At 43.4% G+C, this 19350-nt stretch overlaps 1 protein-coding gene across 1 annotated transcript in view; it reads right to left on the bottom strand.

The window, feature by feature from the left end:
• Positions 1-8764, bottom strand: part of mdfic (MyoD family inhibitor domain containing) — a 23642-nt gene extending 14878 nt beyond the window's left edge. The window contains exons 1-3 of the mRNA XM_031865808.1: positions 8490-8764; positions 7986-8192; positions 5882-5992 (exon numbers count right to left, since the gene is read on the bottom strand). Coding sequence (XP_031721668.1) covers positions 5882-5992; positions 7986-8079 — 205 coding nt within the window. The 5' untranslated portion in view covers positions 8080-8192; positions 8490-8764. The remainder of the gene's footprint in view (positions 1-5881; positions 5993-7985; positions 8193-8489) is intronic.
• Positions 8765-19350: the final 10586 nt, after the last annotated feature.

Here is a 19350-nt window from a genome sequence, read left to right as displayed (position 1 = left end):
CCCCACCCCACCCTCCCCGGACCTTGTTCTGCTTAATTACATTTTACAGGAGCAAACGCAACTTGAAAGACAAGAGCTTGATTTGAGGACACGAACCTCTCAGCGTACCGCGTGCACGAGGCTGGCTAAGGTGTGTGTGAGTGCTGCGAAGGGGGGAGCTGGCGGTGGGGAAGAAGGGGGTCATCAATTATCCTTTGATTTCAAAACGGAACATTTTCCCAGATTAATATGTCTGACTGCTATCTAAATCATTGAAAATCCCAATGAAATGCCATTTTCTCTGACATGAATCATGTTGAGGGGAAGTCGCTCGCACTCGGCCCACCCCGGCACCCCCCGAGCTCCGACCACTAGAGTCTCCGGTCTCTCCACTGTTGTGTGGAATTTGGCACGGTTGCTAATTTGAGTGCTACTAATGTAGCAGAAGGCAAGGCATCACGGAGCGTTCAAAGCCTTACAACCTGGCTGCTGAGAGAGAGACACTAAATGGTGCCTTATTCTCTTCCTCTCCTCATTTCTGGGATGAATTTGTACGAGCCTGTTTCTGCATTAAGCCTCGTCAAATGCCTTTTATTCTCCCTCATCTGTTTCCTACCATCTAAGAGGGGAGAAAGAGTGTAGTATAAAGTCAGCCGAATGCGCGAGTGCAGAATCTTTAAAAAGCTGCACATCTTGCACGGATTTAGGCTTTACACGGCTAGCTCCCACAATTTCTAGAAAGATCAATTATGACGTGACTCAGAGCGGGCCTGAGGGAGCTGCCAGGCTCCATACTCAGAAAAAAAAAAAAAAAACGTGCTCCACCCTCTCCTCGCTGACGACTCAAAACAAAAAAGCAACAGCGCAGGAGCGAATGGGAGGGGAAGAGGCGGGAGGGAAGAAGGGGAATGGGGGTATTTCAGTTTCAGTTACATCGATGACTCAAATATTCCACACAGCTTCAAAATCTCCTCGCTGAAGCAGAAGTTCCACAGGAAACACTTGTTTGAAATTCAACGGCAGGCGCGCAGACGTGCACATGCGCACACTCGCACTTGTGCACGTGCACGTGCACACACACACACACACACACACACACACACACACACACAAAAGGTGTACGCATGCAAAACGGCAGACATCAACCACACACACCAGATAAAGACAGTGTGCATCTGCGGCCGATCCACTAACGGCAGCCACTGCTGGAGTCAGAGATGAGGATCTGGCAGAAGCTCCAACACTCCCTAAAAGCCAAAATACAACTGAGGTCTGTCTCTGGGTCAGAGAGGGGATAGACAGTCTATCAAAATGCCCCCACACCTAGTTCCTTTATTTGCTCAGTATCAATCTCAGCATTAACCCTCTGCTAATGGGACAGCTGTGGGTCAGCGCCTCGCATCTTCGGGATGCCAATCAGGGCCTTAAGCTGAGAGATCAGCCTTCGGGACAGAGGTGCTCGTCTGCCTTTGAGTGGCTTTTTAAACACGGAGACGCCCGTATCGATTTTAGCTCTAGCCTGAAAGAGAGGAGGGGGGAGGGGGGGTATTGCACTCGCCAGGGCCTGTGTCGGCAGCGGCTGTCTGTGTGTCTGGACGGGAGCCATCCCCAGGTCCCCGGTCACCCTCCACTGATCAGGGGGCCTGACAGAATGACCTAGCAGAGAGGCACTGAACCTGCAAACACGAAGGGGGCAAGGAGCTGGAAGCTCGAGGGGGTCGGGGGCTGGCGGGGGCAACATCAGCAGAGATCTCAGTAATAGAAAAGGGTTTTAACCTTAATGTTGGAGCCCAAACCCTGTTAGAGGCCAAGTAATCTCCCCCCCTGCACTGCTCTCATTTGAACTGGCTGATTTTTTTTTTTTTCTTCTTCTTCTTCTCTCTCCCTCTCCCTCTCTGAGTGGCTTGTGAGAGGGACCGACGCTGTCTGCTGTGGCATTGGTTAGAGAGGCGGTAATGATGAGCAGAGCAGTCTGTCTACCTCTACCTTTAGTATTTGTAGTAGTTGAAAGTTGCATCAACTCCACCAACTACGATATTAGTGACAGTTAAGAAAAAAGAAAACGTATTTTTCCACTTACTGTCCCTTTAAATTGATGAATCCATGCAAACATATGTACTTTCATATAGGTGACACTTTGAATGCAGGACTCTTCTTTCATTATATACTGTGGTATTGCTACCGTCATGCAAGTGAAAGATCTGAACACGTCTTCCACCACAGCAGATACGTGCTGCAAAAGAACCAGTTGGACACAAAAGGTCAATTGGTGTGAAGACATCTTTGAAAGGATTACTGTTAATATTCAGATTCTCTGCAATAAAGAGCATAAAAAAAAACCCCTCTTCCTTCCATATACATTATGGTGCCTTGTAACATAAGTGCTTAAAAAGACTGCGGTCCATGTATTGAGGTATAGTCATATCTATCATCATTTGGCTCAAGTATTGTGAATATCTTTGAAAAAAAAAAAAATTAACAGTGAATAGGCTCGGGCACTTTCGGGTAAAATATGCTAATTAACACACTTGAAATTTCCCATATGAAATCTATCTGCACCAAGACAATGAGAAAATAATTACAACAGAGGTAGAATTACAATGGCCATTTTAATCAACCCCTACACTAGCATTTCACCCTATTTATACAGATTCTGATTCCATGACCCACTGGTAAGTAATCACTTGAAAATTACGGCTCCGTTATAATAGGTCGACGTTTTAGACACATTATTCCTGCAGAGACAAGGGCTCTGAAGATTACAATAAAGATATGAATCTTGCATAACAACAATCACCATGCATTTTGTAGGGTTTCAAAAAAAAAACATTCTGGGGAAAAAAGACAAACTGTCAGGAGGTTAAAAAGTCTTTAAGTACTTAAGCAACTTTGGAATATACATGAGGCAAAGTGTGACAGTCTGAGAATGTTGATTCAACACTTCAGCAAAAGTATTTCAGCACTGATGATGAAATGAATGATGAAGAGGCACTTGCCCTTTGTTTTATCTTCATCTAACTCTGCCTAACTGTCTAGTATCATAACACTTTATAGGTTTGTATATAAATCTGAATTGTAGCACCGTCAAGGAATCTTTTTCTTGCAAGAAAAGGTGCGAGTGCGAGACTCTTCCCCCCCCCCCCACATTAAACAATCCCTTTTACTGCATTTATTAGGGGTCACAAATTCACTTCCAAAAAGGTCAATTCTGCGCACAGGTAATAACCTTGAAGGTGTGCCACTAAAGAGTCCAATCAGGGACTCACACAAAGGCCAGAATAATGTCCTTCTTAAAAAAAACAAAAAAATAACAGAGTCATGTTATTTGACCTTCCCTTTCTCACTACAGAATATTACTGAGATAAAAAAAAACAGACCTGTTCTTTGGAAGCTAGCGAGGTCATCTTTATCAAACAGAAGAACGTATTTGACTATCCGGTGAATAATGTGACGCTTAAAACTCCTAAAACTGGTGCCGGGTGGTGACAATTTATTCTGAGGCAGGGGCATGAAGAGCCGAGGCCCTGCTTGCAGGAGATATCAGCTGCTTGAAAACCCGGAACGGTCTCTTGAGGAATGTCCATCTCCCCCGCAAGATACTCCCTCCCTCCCCCAGGATGGTGGAGCCACAGGAGGAACCGTTCACCGACAACGGCCCAACAGGAAGGGCAAAGTTTTACTCTTTTTTTCCGTCTAACAAGCAGCAGGGCAATGGCAATCACCACACTTCTGTATAACCGTGTGCATTTATGATACCCAGTTCATCATGATAATTTCAGCTTTTTAGGTCACACACACACAATCATTAGTTGTGTGGCGAGGTTCAGTTGCTCACTGTTAAATACACTGCCCTGAAAATACACGCAGTTTTTAAATCATACGTACCCGCTGTCGTGTTTACGTTGCCGCTTTAAGGGGACCCTTTAGTTAAAAAGACAACTCGTCAAAACAATGTTCTCATGACTGAAATAGGATATGTGCTGTTATTACAACACTACAATAGGCTTCCTCTTGTTGTGAAAAGTCGGCGTCCAAATACTGTACACCAGCTTTCAATCGGACAGCCGGGTGTGTGTGTGTGTGGGGGGGGGGGGGCAGGATGTAGGCAGCTAGATGATTTCTTATTGATTTCCTGTTTCTGTGGAAAAGAGGGCTCTCAATTACCCAGCCAGCTAGCAATCCGATTGGTCACGTCCTCACCAAACAAAACCACAGTGAGACTATGACACTAATGGGTTAACTTGATCCCCCCCTACAATAATTTTCCAGCTTCGATTCAACCACAGACAGAGAGACACGGGTACATAAAACTTTCACAAAGATTAGTGTTTATTATCACCGCACAGATTTGGGGGTTTTGCCTGTGTTTGACAGGACTATAAATGTTCTTGTAACTCTCTCAAAAGAGAAGTAGCATATCTTCCTCCCTCAAACATTCTCTTACTAAACAGTGTGTGTGTGTATGGGAAAGAGAGAGCCTTTGAGGATGTGTGTGTGTGTGTGTGTGTGTGTAGGGGGGTCGATAGGGGCGACATCAATTACGACGCAAAACTGTTGTCACAGGGGCTTATCTGCTGAGATGAAAGAAAAGCATGCCTCCCTGCAGAAGTGCAATACTCGACACACACCTGCCAAGCTAGACCTCTTGACAGAAACTCTTTGGTTTGTTTTTTTTGCAACTGAATCTCTTTTCCTCACTGATTCAGTAAACACGCCACCGGCAAGTCATTAAGCTTGATACCAAAAAAAAAAAAAAAAAAAAGGCAGGAAAAGGCGCCCTGGAAAAGTTAACAACCTAGAAACAAAAGAACTGTTGTGGCAAATGCAAACAGAATCCTTATTATAGCTTGGCACTTACACGGATGGAAGCAATCAGCTGCTATTAGCCTTTGCTGACACATCTCACTCTTAAGAACAATAAAAAACACACACACACACACACACACACACACACACACAAAGCTTTCAGCCGGTTTCATTTTGTGACCTGCAATCCATAGCTCAGTATGAAATCATTTCACTGAACAAGAGTGCATCTCGACTTAATTAGAGCTGCTCGTAAATCAAGCAGTTCAATGCCAAATAATTGTTTTGTAAAACCTCCCCGTGTCGCGACATTTGCATGTTGCGTTTGCAACGTGATTATTTCAGAGTTTACAATACTTCCAAAGTTTTATCAAGTTATAAAATCAGATTTTAAAATGCAGAAAAAAGAGCCAACCATCATTATATGATCAAAAATGTTTGTTATTGGCGCGGCAGATTATTGTTAGGAGCAATATACCCCTATGTTATCTTAGCATGAAAGCTGAATGACACTGAAGTCTCTGTTGAACAGAGAAACGCCTCCAGCAGCTGGCACAGTTCTTCCCCAAAAAGGTAAATGTTCTGTACGGGGGGGGAAATGTGGCTAAGATGCAATCAGTGCGTAAAGACAGTCAATGCCAGAACCACTAACAGGATTTCCCCTTTTCCAAAATACTGAGCTGCGGTTGAAGGGAGAAGTGAAAGTGGAGACACGAACCAAGCCTTGGCCATGATGGAGGATGAGCGAGCACGCACACCAAGAGACCTCGGTGCTATCTCCATGTTTTAATTGGAAACACCGAAGCCAATATTTTGGTTGGCCAACTGACCCTGTGTACAACTCTCAAAACAACTTCCATTCTTGACAGTTGGAGCGCGTAAAAAAAAAAAATAAAAGTATTTAAATGTTAAATAAAACAATGCTAAACACCCACTGCATTTAGCTCAACCATCCGACTATGCGAACGCAAAGTTAGGTACATTATTTTCACTCTCTCCAATTACACGGCTCATTGTTGTTTATCATTAAAAAAAAAGATAACAGCAAGATATCCTTCTGTCCGCCCACAGCGTTCCCACGTTGGTAAAAACTTACTTCTTACGGGCTCGCAATGATTAGGCTTCTCCTCCGTCACGTGACTCTGTCTTTCGGCGGCTGGTTTCCTGGGAGAGGGTGTTCTTCCTGACGATTCACTGTCGCAAGCATCTAGGGGTCACAAGCATCGAGTGTTAAACATGGCGGGAGAAGGAAAACCTGTCGCACACAAAGATATTAATTCTGTTTGATTTAATGTCATCCTATTACGAGCTCAACTGCTCTAAATGAACGTGCATTACAGCCACTCCTCCAAACACGAGTTCACTTTTACTGCAGGGTCAGCCACGGTGGACAAAGTATCAAGGATGAGCCGGAGGCGCAGAGGTGTTCTTTTGTGCCAGAAGAAACACGGGCCGCTGGCAAATGGTTGCACAACATGGCGGGGCGGTTCAGGTAAAGGCCCTGCCAGAGCTCTGGATCTCATTTTCTCTCCTTCTGTTCCCGGGTGTGCTCTACCTGCCAAGCTTCTATTTACTGCCATATAAAGGCCGCATTCATCTGTATTGGAACAAGTATGTGGGCAAAGACTCTAGGCCAGATAGCTGCGCAAGAACACGAGAGACGGTTTCACTCATCTCTCTGAGCCGCGTCCTCTTGGCTTCTCCACTTCCAAGACTCGCTGACGCTTCGCTCATCGCACACACACTGCTGCTTTTGTTCAGTAAATAAACCTTCCACAATGACTTTATTCACTGGTTTGGTGCTAGATGCCTGCTCATAGCCCAGAGTTTTGTTTTTTTTTCTCTCATAGCTTGCAAGTTTTTTCAGTAACACACTCGTCTCTTGAGCACACTTTTGCAGCAATTCTAAGAAAAGAAAAAAAAAAAAAAAACGGTGAGGAATGATTCAGCGTGAGCTAGCAATCTCGTTTTTTAGCAAAAGCTCGACGCGTTTGCTCCAATGCTACAACACTCTCTGTTTGTAAGCAGTGATGGATGGGCGGGAGTGGAACGGATGGGCTCACGCCAGCAGCCCTGGATAGATATGGCACATACCTCAGCTTGGCGCTGATGTATGGTAGCGGCGGTTGCGTTAGCAGTACTGTGTGATGCATCGCGGTATTTAGTGATCACAGTTAGAAATAAATTGCTCTGTTCTCAGTACATCCACACTCCCCTGAGAGGGGAAATCCAGTCTTAACTGCGAGCGCCTTTGAAGGTCCAGCGAAAATCCATTCGCAATCCAGCAGCCCCAGTGATTGCTTACTTTGTCCTACTTTGCTGTTTTTTGACAGTGCCATAATGATGCTTGGTATAAATAGGATGGTTAACGGTTCATTGCTTGTTTGAAGAAAAATGAAAAGGGGGGTGTTGGGGGTAAGCTTATTTTACATGTGATAATCTTAGGGGCAACTAGAAAGTTAATTAAAAACTATAATTGGCTGTGGTTGCTGTTAATAGTCACCAGGGCGTTTCTTCAGACTTTATTGAGGGGGAAAAAGCTAAAAACATTATCAAGGCTTAATACTGAGCACAGATACTGATGTATACTAAAAAAAAAATCACATGATTATAATTTACAAAGACAAGGCTGCTATTGTCCCAAGCAGAGCGATAAACGCTGATCTGCACCAGTAATCTGTTGACGCGGCTGGTGACTCATTTGCTCTTGTTTTCTCTCACGTTTGACTGTAAAAGCAACACGAGTTCTTGACGGAATATGTCACCGATATTTATAGCTCAGCTGCAGTGCAAGCAAGTGCACTGGCTGCATGGAGAGAAGAACAACCCATGAACATTGACGAGAGATAACTTCTGATGCTCATGACCTGTGCATTGCAGTATAATATATATATATAGTAGGTATTCTTAAATGATTGCAAGTCACAAACGCTTAAACAGATGCATGATGATCTTATGAGAACTATGTTGTTGTGTGTGAACCAGTGCAAAGACATATTTAGACTTTGGGAGGTTTTTCCTCACTCTCCTACTACTTAATGAAATATTAGTTCAGTTACATCTCGCCGAAGGACCTCTGGGAACCTCTCACGGCCCCCTCAGGAGCTCCAAACCCCCACTTTGGCCAGCTCAATTGTGAATTAGTATTTCCCCCATGCTAGTGATTCCAGGCCTGCCCTGTGTGTGTGTGCCCTCCTTACCTTGTGAGGCTGACAGTAGGGGACTTGTCTCTTGCTGCGGGCCCTTCCCTGGCCCTGCCGGCCCATCCGGAGGAAGGACGGTCTCCTTGGACATGAGACGTGAGACCTTGGACGTCTTTTTTTGGAACACACGCAGAAGAAAGTAGAAGAAGATCTCCTCCCTTCCCCTCAGCGGTGTGAAAACCAGTGTGTCATCATCAGCTGAGGCTTGAACACACAAAGCACCACCATGTCATTACTCAACACGAGACAGCCGTCTGCTTATTCACACGCCGAGAAAGTGACGTAGAGCCGCAGTGAAACTTAGTGGAAATTTCCCTTCTCTAGCTTTTTTTACATAAACTTGCTGAGAGACTCCATGTGCAGCCCATTTGTTCACACACACACACACACACACACACACACACACACACACTCCTCTTTTCTTTATCAAAAAAGCGTCAGACTCTCGCTAAGTGCTGTTTATAGCTAAAGAGGATGTATTGTTTATAAAGCATAACTTACCTTTCAAACATGACAACTCCCTCGCTTCAAATCGGACTTATTCCCATCCTTGCTTCCTCCGACTCCTTCCCCGAAATGTAGGAGAGAAAAAAAAAAAAAAGAGACGAAACTGGGTGAAAAAGTAACTTTAGCGTTCAAAAACTTTTCTCCGGGGAACTTTTAGCAGCCAGTGTGTCCCGGGTCCAACTTCGTCCAGATGTTGTTGTCGTATGACAAACTATCAATAACAGTCCTCTCGACGCTCTCGACGCTCAGAGGCGGTAGTTCGCTGAGGATAGTTGCGTCTCAAAACATTTTCATCATATCCGGATTCCTGCAGTCCGAGCCAGTGAAGTGAAGCCACTCTTCTCTCCCTTCGCTTCCCGTTGGCGGCAGAGAAGTGAACAAAGCCCTCCCTGAACATGTGTTCCCCAAAATAAAGTTTGGCAAAAGCGAAAAATTAAATATTGTGGAACTTTTTTGTTGTTGTTGTAGAGGCTTATTCTACATTAAATATGTGGAAACAAATGTGTTACAATGTATGTTACAAACGTATGATGTCAAAACATCATATTTATGGCGCCTACTTTGGGAATTAAACATTAAATACAGATGTGTGATTAAAAAATAAATCCCAGTTTTGCTCAGATGTCATGGAGATAATCATTTTTAATTGTTTACACGTGGTCTTGTTTTTACGTTGACTTGTCACGTAACGTTTGCTGAGGAAGGCCATTAGATACTTTGTATCTGTATAATCGAGAGAATTTCCAAAGTTAAAAGTAACTCTTAATGCTTCAAGTTTGGGAAAAAATAAGTTACAGGATTTTTGTGTAAAATGCTTTTGAACACTTCTGATACAAGCTAAGATAAACTGGTTGTTGCAGCAACACAAGGACAGAATTACAGATAACTAGAGAGAGTAAAATAATGAACTAAAAAGAGGTACATACACCGAACATAATAATATAGTACAACATGAAACTAGAGCTTTTGGAGAAATAACAAATACAATGTAAAGTGACAGCAGTGTGGTATATAAAGCAAGTCAGTGAGATTAAATAAAACCATTAATAGTGATCACCCAAAATGCCAATCTGTGAAACTTGTATTGCATACATATTATAAATTTAATAATTGCAATATGATTGAATAATCCTAGTGTTGGGCTTCAACACTCACAACAGCTCAAGAAACACATAAATAAATAGCATTATTTTATCAGCTTTACACTTCATGACATTTCCTGATTGTATTAGAATGGCTGATAAACAACATGTTCCACAAGCTTGATACAGAGAATGCCACATTAGTAATGTGTGGGGTCTCAGATACCCCAGCTGTAAATCAAGTTTCAATACAATGGATTTTCTTATTCACTATATCTGTGGTTGTGTTGACAGAACTTTTTAAGTAGCCCTACCCCTCCCAAATACAGTAAGTCGATTAGGATTTCATTTATTAGAGTTTTAGAACAGTGTGTTTATAAGAGGTTAAAACTCTGGGGTTTGATTGACCCCAAAAATAAGTAAGGTTACCCTGTAGTATAACATACTGTACTTGTTTACTGTCTGAGACCCGTGCTTCATTGAAACTTCCAGTATCTGAAGTGTTGGTTGGATCCGGGCCTCTAGCCAACCCTATCTCTATGAAGAACCAGAACAAAACTGGAAGACAGCTGGAAAGTTTGCCAACATGACTTAAAAGTTGAAACTATAAATATAGGCCAGGCCGGAATTATCATACAAACAACCTCTTTTGTGCCAAAATCATCTTTCCCTTTTCTCAGTTTCAATTCATATAATTCACTTTAGATAAATGGCGATGGAGCCTCATGCTGTGTCCTCTGTGTAGTCAGTAGGGTATTGTTAGTGCGCTGTCTAGCTGATTGCCATCATAGCCATTGAACCCTATTGGTAACAGTATAAGTGAGATTTAAGCCTTGGTAACATGAGAGTGTGGAGGTGATTGATGTGAAATATGCCCTCCCTCATTGACTGGCTGAACTCCATTTTCTGCTCCTAATGCAGAAATCACTCCGGGTCCCGAGCATAATGATTTACGATGAATCTGTGTCAATGTTGAACTCGGCAAACCCCACGTAATCCATCTTGCAGATATACCTACCCACCCCGCCCCACCTTGCCTGCTCTCAGCTGCTCGTCCCCTGCTTTCGCGATGGGAAGGTAAGGAAAGCGTCCTTCTCTCTCTCTCTCTCTATCCGTCTGTAAGTGTTGAATCCATTACAGGGCTGATGTGTAATCACAGAGGACCTCTGTGCCCCCTCAGACTGTAATTACCTGGATACAGATATTCCCTCACTCCATCCCCTAGAGCTGCTCAAAGCCAAGAACTCTGTTAACCAGCATGCAGTGCTTTCAGCGTGCCTGGGTGGCAATGTGGAGATATATGTGAGAGATGTGGCCTAGAAGAAAAAAAAATCAGGGATAAAATTGTATCTAAGTAATGGGATTTTGACCTTGCGGTGTGTAATGGCCATAGTTCACCTCGGAGATTGAATCAGGCACGGAGCAAATCAAAGCCGGCACCTTGAAAAAAGGAAGTTCCCCCCCGCCCCACACACATATGGAAATCTTCTGAGGGACTGTACACGCAGCATGACTGCACCGTGAAATCAACCCCCGTTGTCTGTCTTTGCCTCTCTTACACGGTGACATCGCTGTTGCTGCTGACAAACATTATCTTGTGTGTGATCATGTGCATAGTGTCACACACACACACCCCCCACCCCCCCCCCCCCCCCCCCCCCCCCCCCCCCGTCAAAATAAGTCGAAGTGGAGCCGGCTGTGTAGACACACTAGGCTGTCACACTGTGTCAAGCGTTGGTGTCAGCGTTGCATCTGTTGCAGTCACATCTCAGAAGACACAAGGAGAAACGTCTCTCTGTTGACTTCATCTGTTTGTTTGGCAGCCTGCCTGATTGCTGGAGTGCGTAGTGGAGAAGAGAAGCGCCGGGCTCAGTTTGGTGCACACGCTGCCAACAAGCCTAATCCGCCTTTCACCGGAAAAAAAGGAGGGAAACAGGCCCCAAACAAACACACATCTCTGCTTGTGGCTTTCCATTGCGCACACACACACACATTTCAAACACACTCACATTGCAGTAAACATTAAAAGTCTTTGCTGCGAGCCTTGAATGCATTTTATGTTTACGTTCTAAGTATGTGAAACTTTTCCTTTAACACACCGATAATAGCATGAGTTCAAAAAGTCTCAGTAGTCCAAATTTAGTTTTCTTCATACACCTTTATCATTAACTGTGAGCTCCCCTATCATCACCAGCTTCTTGCGACATAGTTTTTTTTTGTCACAGAGTAAAACTTTTGCAGAAACTTAAGTGAAAAGGAGAACTGCGGCTGTAGGACAGAATACCTCTAATTATTCTTAACAAGCTTCTTCCTTAGCAGGCTGCAATTCTATTAGAGATGCAAAACTTGGCCCACGTTGACCTTCGCGTCTACTTTAATGGCCGAGCGAAAGAGTTAAGGTGTCGCTTTGAGCAAGCAAGGACCAGCACCTGTACCTGATCAAACCTTCAAAGATTTTTTTTTACACACAAGTCCACGCAGAATGAGTAGAACTTAATAAGTAAGGCTTTTTGAAGCTGACCGTGACACCAGCTGAACCCTGACGCCCTCACATGATTAATAGCATTATGGTAAGCCCTTTTTTTTCTCCTCTAAGTAAAGGATTGTTTGAGGCTGTCTGATCAAAACGCTCTACCTTTTATTGGTCCAACTGTCAAAGGAAGCAGACTATGTGTTTGGCAGTTTGATGCATTCTATGTGGATGGGGAATAGACATGAATGGAGCATGAATTGGACTCATTAAAGAAAAAATCTCTCTATGATCAGAATAAAGCCTGTTACTGCAGTTGATTACCGTTTCAGTGCAAACAAACAACCTATTCCTCAAGGAGCCAGCACTCTGGTAGTTGAATAATGACTGACTTTCGGCTTGTTTAGCTGCACATCTGGACTACAAGTTTGGAGGAAGAAAGGCGCACGTAATCAGTTGCAAATGTTCACACGAACACACCAGACTTCATAAATATGCATCCCTCGCAGAAAGAAAGATGATAGCAGGTGATTGACGATTAATACTCACGTTGAAAACAGCCTACTCTGCGGTTTATCACAATAACTTGGCCTGGAAGAAATGCGAAATCCACATGTGAAGACGACGCCTGCACCACAGCTTAAGAGAGGATTTTCAAAATGTCTTCCGCCGGCTCCTGGAAGAATACGAGATCAAAGTTGACATCCATCTGTGATTCATTTAAACTTTATTGACAATCAGCCGAATTGGCCAAGACAGAAACTGTGTTGGACCCATCCGTTATAGGCTCATCGCTCTGCCACATGTTGGATGTTTTGATGATATGTAAAAACCAGATTGGATCTGGTTTAAAACTTAGGTCTAAATGCAGAGACCACTTGATCTGACGAACAAGCTGTACAGTAAATACTCCCAAGTTTGATGCACTGCATGCCAGAACCATATCCGCCTCATATTAGCCACCTCTCCATCTGTCCGACATCACAACACATGGAACAAACACATCTCTCATGATGACATTTTACACCGCGGGAGTGAGTAATGACATGCTACTTTACATTACACGCGTGCCACTCAGGCTTACAGAGGAGTTGACTTATCGGGCTAAATTGTGACAATTGATGCGACGCTACAAGTTCGTGACAGAGATGACTTGTAGCTGCTTATGCGATCTGAACCTTCAGGCGCACACTTGGTGAGAAACGCTCACCATCACTGCAACTGTGAATTAGGAGTAGCGGCTTAATGCTCAAACGAAACTGACTTGTTTTTCAAATGCCGTTTCATTTGGAACCCAAATCCCACTAACTGAGTGAATTTCTGCGAATGTTGCGTTTTTCCGCCCTCTGAAAGTTTTGTGTCTTTCTTCGTCCTCTGCCACCTTTTGTTGTCCAACGTGGAATGATAATCAGAGGTGTCAGACTGTTTGGATTTCTATGATCCTTCGCAGATTTGCGATTAGCATAAACCATAAGCCAAGCAAAAGCGACACTGGCTAAAATCACAGTGGGATCCGTATTTGTTAAGGCGTGACGCCTCATAGCCTGTGCGCCCTGCTTTGAGCCTTCTCACATGGTGCCAGCGTGTACCCCTGAGGCCTGTTAGCCAAACCCCACGGATTGAGGGAGATCAAATTTACTCACAGACACATGCAGCCACCCACATGCACATGAACAGAAATGATACACAAACAAAGCACAAATATGCTCCCATATTCGTTTTAATAATTATCTCTCTGTCACACACACACACACACGCATATATATGTATATATATGCACACGCACAGTTCCCTGCACGCTCCTCCACAGTTCACAAACATACCTATTTCTTGATTAATCGGATGCCCTGCCTAAGCTTCAGAGATTAGGCTTTGACATAGGTTATAATTAAATAAGACAAATTCAGGAAGTGTATGAAATCTCTCATTTCCTCAACAGAAATGTGAGTTTTAAATTTACCTCATGCCGAGACGAGCTGTGGTCACCTGCAGAGAGCCAATTCACTGTGCATCGCTCGGCGCATGATGTCTGGCTTGGACAGAATGCGTCGTTAAAATAAACCCCCAATGCCAATTTATGGAACAGCGGTCAAATATTTATCCAGCTGATGAGCTGGGCTATGTGTTCCTCCCTGACAAGAATTAAAGACAAACCCAAACTAACCTTTAGCTTGGGTTTTAGCTTGAGCGGCAGCCATGACATCACTTCACAACGGCGCTCAGATGGCCTGCTTTGAATAGTGGACAATACAGAAGTGCTCGGATGAGTAATTTGTTCCCTAGTGGAAGGAGGGGGGGGGGGGGGTTATGCATCTTTTGGTTGTTTTTTTTCCTGTTAGCATGAGTTTAAGAAGGCCGGGTAAACATCCTAAATGTCAGAGTGGCTGCTTATCCAAACTCATTTAACCTCCTCAACAGCTGCTGCGAGAATGAGTCTGGAAATAAATGAGCTTGCCTTGTTGATCTGAACCTTTCAACTCCACCAAAGCACAACACTCCCCCCCCTCCTGCTCGACAGTACGCAGTGGAATACTGGTCTAATTCTCTCATCTGGAAAAAAAGGGAGCATATTCCCCACCCTTCCTCTGCACACAGAATAGACTTCAAAGATGTGAGGATGAGCCACGGTGCCCCTAATTCCCCAAGTGGTTGCCTGCTACCTCCACAGCGGAAGCTATTGAGATGTAGGCATGAATGGGCATGAATGGGGCGCTGGGCTGTGTGCCGTGGGAAGGGCCTGTTTGTGAGAGCTGGTGCTTCTCAGACAGGGATCACAGCCTGAGGTGCTGCGTGTGTCCAATGAACAGCACTCAGCACCCTGGGATAACAATGTGAGCAGAGCAGCTCTGAAAATCAATAAACCACTGGAGCTCTCCGTGGTCTCCTTCATAGAGAAATAACAGCATGCCAGAGTCTATCTGTGTCTCTCTCTCTCTTCCTCCTCAGCTGTTATTTTTTATATAAACACGCTCAAATAGAAAATAAGACACTTGAAGTTATGAAAGGTCAAAAAAGTGTGTGCCAGTGATACGGCGCTCTACATGCAGTAAATACTAACTCGTCTGCGTTTAATCTTTATGCGCCGAGGATATTTTCTATACATCTTTCGGATAAATATGCCCTTATAAATGTCACATCTAATCCATGGACTCCCAGCATTAACGAGACGTGCATGGAAACAAGTCAGGACAGGAGAAAAGGGGGATTTTGTAAATCTCCCATCAAAGTTGTCTAATTATGTTAATCAAGAATTCTCCAAATGTCAGCATTGCTGGAGAGGATGAGATTTGGAGAGAGAGAGAGAGTTCTGTAAACGATGAACTAACCAAATCAGCTGGACCGCAATGATAGTAATGACATTAATTGATTAAAGTTGGACGTACAAAAGAGGCAGGCTTAAATCATGGCCACACTTAAAGAGTGAACACATGAATTAATATCAAGAATTCAATTTGTTGCAAGGCAAATGTTTTCTTATGCTGAATCAGAAAAGAGTTTTTTTCCTGAATGAGAAATCTGACATCTGTAGAGAGTGTGACATCCACTAAATGAATAAGAACATTTTTTTCCCTCACCTAAAAAGAGTTGAGCAAAAACCTTCAAATATTATGTCCGAGCATGAATTCAACAGAAGGAATGTTGAACACGTTTGCCAGATAAAATCAATCTGCAAGACACATGCTAGTCTGAGAAAAAGCTGACCTCAACACAAAGAAGTTTAGAGCTTTAATGCATTAACCTTAAAGGAAGAGTTTGACATTTTGGGAAATTGTCTTATTATCCTAAAACGTCCTCTTTTTTTGTTATGACAATGCTGCAGTTCAAAGTGCCCTGTATGACTGGAGGGGAACATTCCATTTAGGTTATTTTGAGGTCACATTGCAACATTTAAAGAACTTCATACGGTTACTGTCCAGGAACGTTGTGGTAACGTTGCAGGGCGACGTGCTTTACACCACTGGGGACGAATGTTATGGGAACATATAGGGCCAGCGCACTACCATTTCCATCAACCCCGTCTCCCAACTGCTCGGTCTTGGCTCGCTCACATGAACAGCGTTCATCATGCTGAGGAAAATGACTCTGAATTTTGCTGTTTTTCAACTTTTTGGACCTAATTGGGCAATTTAAGTGTTCTTACCTGGCATCATATGACAGACCCTGAAGTTGTATTTCCATGGTTTGGCCACTACAAAAACTGGCTTCAAAGTCCATGCTTTTCCTGGGGGGCTTTGTTTCCCCCTTTTTTCAGTATTAATGCAAAGTTAAGCTGACTGTCACCTGATTGTAGTTTTGTATTGACAGTACTGACATGACGAATTAGGGCCGTTGCTGGTAGTCAGAGTTTGTTACCTTTTGTCAGAGGCAGCAGAGCTGTTTCACCCCGTTTCTGGTCTTCACGCTGAACTAAACTCGCATATAGACCATTTGCTTAGCATTTTGGTTTAGCTTCACATCTAGTGCACAGACATGAGAGTGGAAATCTATCGATCTTTTCATGTAACTTTTGGCAAGAAAGCTAGCTAATATCAGTCTATACTGAGCACAGCGAAACATGCTTTCAGACTTCAGTAAAGCACCCGGGTTGTGTTGTTGGGGGAAAGGTAGAATAGCATACATTAAAAACAATCAAGCTGTTTATTGTGTTTGCAGTAATTAGATCTTTAACAGCAGGAGGCCTTTCCCCTCCGATTCTCTAATTTGATACAGCATCGTCTCGTCGCCGTGCCGCAGGTTAGCCACATAGGGAGGAAACATTAATCTAATCTAACACTTCATTCAAAACTCCAGGGGGTCTCTGCTAAGTGTCGCAATCTCTGACTATTAAATTAATGTTGTTTGTTTCATGACGGAACAAATAGGATATGCTTGATGAATTAGTTCTATTGCGGAGCGGAAAATTGTACAATTTAAATGATGCACTGCAGTGGTTGCAGCATTATTAACATACTGTGTGCAGTATTGGATAACCAACAGACTGGAATTTGAATGTGGTGTTTATCACTTAATGCTCGTAGTTATATCAATTAGATGACGTGAATCATTGTGAGCCTTGGAGCTTTTCTGTAATACATAATCATTTCAAAAGGACACATTAATAATTTGTTAGATCTGTTGCCAGGACACCCTTGTAATTATTGATTACTGACTGCATGCAACGCAGGTGATTAAAGCTCTCGTTACACGCATTTTAAATGGACCTGGATGAGAGCGTCCCAGATAAAATGTAAATGAACAATGTGAATATTTGAATTTTCCAAATGGCCAAACTTAAAACGTATATTGTCATTGGTGCAGTCAGTGATGTGTTCCACTCTTCAGGACACATATACAGATTGTAGCGTTATTCCCGTAACACCACAGAACTCTCTAGAACGGGCTTGAGACAGAACAAAACATTACACTCCATTTGCATGTCATTAGGAAAATGGCAAGCCACCTCCCCCTGTGGGTTTAACCCCTTATAAATATATTTAAATATATAAATATCATGAATACATTAATTGAAATTGCACTCACAACACAACCACTAAAAGCACGCGACAGTCCCACTGTGGAGCTGCTTTGTCTCTCTCGGGAGAGGTCAGGCATGCAGATGGGCTCCGTACACACCTAAAGACATGCACACACAAATACAAATCTGGACAACTTCTACACACATTTCACCCAACTTCTCCCTGACCTTCTCATAAAAAAAACACACACACAGAGAGCCTCACACTCCACCCTCTATAAAACAGTGACACACACACACACACACACACACACACATTCTTGCTTGCCAGAATCACCACCCACACCTCTCCGTAACAAAATCCCAGCTCTCGGTCCGACTTTACAACACAGACTGTCTCTCTCTGTCTTTTGCTACTTTCCCCCCGCTTTTCTCCCTCGCTTTTCTCTCTGTTTTCATGGATCAGCGGAGAGAGCAATTACATCAGCGTCGGTCTGGCGGCCTGGAGATGAAGAGCTGTGTGGCTGTGGGCAAACACCTGGCCACGGTTAGAGGAGCAGAGCAGGAGATGCAGTGCAGACAGATGTGCTGCAGGTTCTTTGGGCGGTGGGGAGGCCTGGAAGCGCAGTGTGTGTGTGTGTGTGTTGGGGGCCGAGTTCTGATGGAGAGCACTGGAGCACAAACGTGAGAACCCACAAGATGTGTGTGTGTGTGTGTGTGTGTGTGTGTGTGTGTGTGTGTGTGTGTGTGTGTGTGTGTGTGTGTGTGTGAGCCTATTGGTAAATCATATGCGAGTGTGGTTGAGTCGAATCAGTGAAGCCCTAAAACAACCCCCCATCACAAGCAGTTAACATTACAATCCTTCACAGCAGTCAAAACTCTGCCCCACCAAAGTTGCAGGCTATCCATTCAGCATGTGTCTGCCTTCCTACTTATTGACACAGTCACAGACATTTGCATTACAAAAGGAAGCTGTTTGAAAATATGTGCAAAACATGTCATCTCTGATATAGCTTCAAATATGCTTCAAACATGCCCCCAAAAACAGTGCATAACTGCACTGAAACTCATACGTAAAGAGGACAAGAGAATGTTGAACACTTGCTGCGCTGCCATTTCCTCTTATCTGTTGCTGGGGGATATTTAACTTTAACATAAAGAAAAGAAAAAAAGTGGGGAAAAGTGCGCAAATGACAAAAGAAACAATTAAATGGATGGAGAGAGCGAGGGAGTGGGGTTGGCGAGGATCACAGAGCTGCTCTTTGACCTCTGTCTAACCTCCAAGAGACTTTAGACAGACATGTGGTTGCCATCTGGCCTGGCTTACCATTCTATTATACCAGCTGATGTGTTCTTAAATGTTACTGAGATCATGCTGATGCGGCTGATTTAGTTTTAGTTTTGTTTTATGCACAAGCTGGTTTAATATACAGTACATGAAACCAGCTTGGTTGATTTAAAAGTAATATACTGTTTGCATTAGATAATAAGTACATTTACTAAAGTTCTTCAACAATTCCATTTTGGGAAATTTGAAGGATTACATTTTAAGGCAACACTTGATTTTTTTTTGCCAACTGAAGAATCAAATCTTAACAAAAACATTAACAAAAACATCAAGCCTCAGATTTTCTCCTATACTGTGCAGCCACCCCGCGTGTTTACATATGCATGTTACAAACTGACATTGAGTGGACATGAATCATAACAATGGAGAGTGTGTTAGTTTTTTCTTTTATGTTTAAGATGGAGCTTAGTCGGGAGCTTGTGCAGACCCAATGTAGAAAGACAAACAAGTAAAACACTTGGCTAGAATTATTGTGTTGTAGAGCACAGCCTCTGTTTAGC

Source organism: Anarrhichthys ocellatus, unplaced genomic scaffold (genome assembly GCF_004355925.1).
Source record: "Anarrhichthys ocellatus isolate YVR2014 unplaced genomic scaffold, GSC_Weel_1.0 scaffold33, whole genome shotgun sequence".
Taxonomy (NCBI): Eukaryota; Metazoa; Chordata; class Actinopteri; order Perciformes; family Anarhichadidae; genus Anarrhichthys; species Anarrhichthys ocellatus.
The sequence above is the reverse complement of the archived record's forward strand: the minus strand, read 5'-3'. Positions and strand labels throughout refer to the sequence as shown.